This window comes from Diabrotica undecimpunctata, chromosome 8 (assembly GCF_040954645.1).
Source record: "Diabrotica undecimpunctata isolate CICGRU chromosome 8, icDiaUnde3, whole genome shotgun sequence".
In the NCBI taxonomy this organism is placed as follows: Eukaryota; Metazoa; Arthropoda; class Insecta; order Coleoptera; family Chrysomelidae; genus Diabrotica; species Diabrotica undecimpunctata.
In genome coordinates, this window is record NC_092810.1 from 19,465,201 (window position 1) to 19,469,680 (window position 4,480).

Genomic DNA, 4,480 nt, shown 5'->3' on the forward strand with positions numbered 1-4,480 from the left:
AACGTTTAAATAAAAATAAGAAGCTCCTTTAACATTATAAATTAAGGACTAAGGTTATGTTATGATTGTTATGTCATAATATGCCAACTTGAACAAAAAAGAAGAAATGACAATGTATAGTTGCATAAGTAGTTGCATTGAGCTGCAGCAGTTGCAGTTTGTAAATCTATTATCTATTGTAAAAATATTTAATATAATTTAAATTAGAAATTGCAGTAAAAAAGATTTTAATGTGTTACACAAAATAACTAAATCAAAATTTTACTTTTAATCGTATGAATTTTTAATTCTTTTAATTATGCAACCAGTATTACAGAAACAAAAAATATTTTCAGTACTATAGTTACAGTTCAAAAAATGGATAGCTTTAAAAAAGTAATCAATTAACAGCACTATATATAGTACTTTGTATAATAACTACAATCGAGAAAAGCTTTAAAACTTAGTAAGACAAAAACAGAGCTCCTATCTTCAATGTGCACTTTTGATCTTTTAAATTTGATCTTACAATTTTCTTCTTTGGATTCTTATGATTCTACCTTGTGTCAAAATGCGAGAGAGCCCTATATATTCATCAGTGACCGACAAGATAAAAAGAGAATAATACCTAACCATTATAAAATCTGTCCTCAGGGTAGGTAAAGCGGAACGTTTCGCGGGGCTACCTCTGACTCAGATCACTAACTTGTGGGGGCAAAATTGCGGCAGAAAATCGCAACAGTGGCAAAAGGAAAAAATAGTCAAATTAAAAAATGGAATGTTGAAGGATTCAAAAGTCCAACAAAGACACACGAATATCAAAATACTCTCCAAATAAAACTCAACGCAATCAGAGAGGAAGATACTGCAGAGGAAACTGTCGGGAAAGCCAAAAGGCAAAGAAATGCAGAATGGTATGAAGATCAATGCAGAACTGCAGACTTAGCCAACTCCAAAGAAACACAAGAAAGAGCAGAGAAATTTATAACGAAAAGAGAATACAAGCGACTAGAATATGCAGAAGAAGAGAGGCTTTGAAAAAACAAGTATAAGAAATCCTAGAACATAACATATTAGACAAAAGAACCAAAATGACTATCTACAGAACTTTGATTAGACCCGAAGTAACCTATGGTTGTGAAACCTGGGTAATGACGAAAAAAGAGGAAGCCCAACTCAGGACATTCGAGAGAAAGATACTGAGAAAAGTATATGGCCCGGTGCAAGAGGAAGACCTCATATGGATAATCAGAAGAAATGACGAGGTTAATGAACTGAATGAAGGGTATGACTTTGTAATATTTGTGAAAAGTCAAAGACCGTCATGGCTGGGACATGTTCAGCGACAAGAAGACATGAAAACCACAGAGTAGATATTGCAGAGGATGCCGGTAGGAAGGCGGAAAAAAAGGAGGCCCAAGACGAGATGGTTGGATGACGTGGAAGACGATCTGAAAACCATGAATATAAGACGATGGAGGAGAAGGGCCCAAGAGAGATTTGAATGGAAGGACATAGCCAGACAGGCAAAGATCCATCCAGGGTTATGATGCCAAAAGAAGAACAAGAAGGATAGGTAAAAAGTTTGAAAAAATCTAGAGAACAGTTGTATTATTAATTTATTTCTATTCTATAAAAGTTCGTCTCACAATATGGTTATTATAGTTTATAATTACTCACTAACCATGTGAGCCCTTCATAAAGTCCATCTCCAGTAGTAGCACAAGTAGGTTGAATATACCAATTTCGATCCCTAATTCGTGTCAGGCCAAGCATTTCTTGAACTTCATGGGGTTTCATAGCTCCTGGTAAGTCTTGTTTGTTAGCAAATATTAATATTATTGCTTCTCTCATTTCTCTATCGTTTATAATCCTATGAAATTCTTCTCTAGCTTCGTTGATCCTATCTCTATCATCACAATCGACTACAAATATCACACCGTGCGTTCCTGTATAATAATGTCGCCAAAGAAGTCTGATCTTTTCTTGTCCTCCAACATCCCATACATGGAATTTCACGTTTTTGTAAGTTATAGTTTCTACATTAAATCCTACGGTTGGTAATGTGCTAGTTGATTGTCCTAATTTTAATTTATACAGTATTGTGGTTTTTCCTGCTGCGTCTAAACCTAGAAGTAAAATTCTCATCTCTCTGTTGCCAAAAATTGTTGAAATCAATTTACCCATTTTATTTAAATATTCAACTTGCCACTATGCTTTATAACATCATTTTTGCTTTTGACTTTTTTAAAATAACAAAATAAATTAAGTCGGTAGAAAGACAGAAAAATGATTTAATGACATTGACAGATATTCTTTATTTTAGTTCAATTATATTGACAAACGCTTGAAGTGAAAAATATTTTGTACCGCAAATAAGAAGCCATAAGAAATATATAAAAAGAGGACCTACAATTATTTTTTTATAATAGTAATAGCAAAGAATATAGACGCTTATAGAAAAATTGTTCACTGTTATTTTTAAAAGTCGGCAAAGGTTGGACAGGGTGGGACGCATGTGGTATCACTAAGGAGCGGTCATGTCAGCTCTATTATTGCTCCTAAAATATGAAAGAGTGGGGCAATAAATGCAACTGTAGATATTTTTATATGTAGATGCCGCGTGGTCGTAGAATAGGATTAAATTTTTGCGTTTTATAAAATTTTTTAAAGAAAATAATATTATTTTAACTTTTAATAAATTAATCTTTTTAGAAAAATTATTATAATTCAAATTTTTAATTGAAATATGTAGGTACAAATCTTAAGTATAAATCAGTTTAAGACTATATTGTAATAATTTCATCAATATTCATTCATTGTGAAAATTATGTTTTAGATACTACTAGTTGTTATTTTAAAACAAGATTAAATAGTACCCATACAGCGTAAAAACTTTCACATATACTATTCATTAAAAGGTACTGTTAAATATTTCAAAAATATATCGGGAATGCTTTATATTCTTTGCTTCTATAAGCGTCTATATTCTTTGGTAATAGGAAGGAAGGTACAAATCTGTGCAAAGAGCTGGCTAGTGAGTCGGGCAGTAGATTTTTGTAGAGGCATTTTCAGAAGATTTTATGTATGCACAATTGGAATAGTTCTATAGTTCTAATCAACAAAGGCTAGTAGAAAATTTGGACATCGTTAACGAGACGGCAACCAGAATCAGAATATCAAATGTCAACAATGGGACAAAATATTTGGGTTTGGCACTGTTTGGCATGTTTTTATAATGTATGTGTTTTATGCCTCAAATATAAAGGGACAAAGCTTTTAAAAATTACATTTTGATTATATTATTTTATGAATTCTGCCATTTTTCGCAAAAGTATAGAGAAAGTGCCGGTGAAGTTAGCTACAAACGAACCGTCAAATTTGCGTTTGCGGTATTGCCATGTCCTTATTATGTATATGTTTTATGCCTCAAATATGCTTTGAAACAGTACATTTTTATTATATTATTTTATGGAATCGGGTATTTTTTTAAATTTATATAAAACACGAACGAATGAATATTTGTTTCTTTTGATATTAGCTGCAGTTAGTTATTAGAAAAAAAATTGTATAATTGGCCTTTGGTAGATTAGCAAATAAACTTGACAATACTGTCAAAACTTTCAAAACACTACTCGCCAGATTGCAACAGATGTTCAGCAGATTTCAATTTTATGACTATTTTCCTATAATTTTGGGATGAAATGGTACCTGAATACCTTTAAAACTTTAGAATTTAAAAGCTTAAAAAATTAAAATTAATTTAAATTATATTAGATTAAATTTAAATTAATTAAACTTCTTTTAAAAACTTAAAAAGAATGTTTAGTAAAATTAATTAATATTATATCGCATGCTCTTTCATGATTTATTAAAACGGCATGGCAACACTGCAAAATACAAAACTATCCCTCATTTGTAGCAAACTTCACCGGCACTTTCTCTATACTTTTGCCCAATTTTTTAATTTATATAAAACGAAAACGAGTAAATATTTGTTTTTTTCGGGATTAATTGAATCGCTTATTTCTAAAAGGATTTAAGTGCTATTTTGGCCATTTTTCTTTTAATATGCAAAATTAATTATTGACCTAAAACCTACCGTTTGGTGCAGAAATGAACTTAATTCGATTATTCCTTACTTGCACTTCTATTTGAGAAAATAATGGTTTAGCGCAGGGACCTAAGTAAACTAACTTAGTCCTTTTAAGAAATAAATATTTAAATTTGTGTCATGCTGTATTTGACCTTGCGCTCTGTTTTGGCTTATGATGAGCCTCGTGTCGCGAATATTTTCAGTGATTTACCGGCTTCGATACTATAGAAAGCCAAATAAATCACTTAATCATAGAAAAAGACGGCAAGGTGTGAGAAATGATGATAATTACCAAAGAAATTTAATAAAAAAAGCTAAAGTCAGTGGTACTGCGTATACAGATTATAAAGGCAAGATGGTTGCTGCCAGGCAAATCGGAGGTGCTTGCAAGTAAGTTAAATAAAG

The 4,480-nt window shown here is 31.5% G+C and overlaps 1 protein-coding gene across 1 annotated transcript; it reads right to left on the reverse strand.

The window, feature by feature from the left end:
- Positions 1-1,610: 1,610 nt before the first annotated feature.
- On the reverse strand, positions 1,611-2,272 carry LOC140448313 (ADP-ribosylation factor 6-like). The gene has a single exon (XM_072541401.1). The coding sequence runs from the start codon at positions 2,164-2,166 to the stop codon at positions 1,639-1,641; it is 528 nt and encodes a 175-aa protein (XP_072397502.1). The 5' UTR covers positions 2,167-2,272; the 3' UTR covers positions 1,611-1,638.
- Positions 2,273-4,480: the final 2,208 nt, after the last annotated feature.

What these genes read in the sequence shown, in the direction of transcription:
- LOC140448313 (XM_072541401.1), bottom strand. Translation starts at nt 2,166, where the DNA reads ATGGGTAAATTGATTTCAACAATTTTTGGCAACAGAGAGATGAGAATT.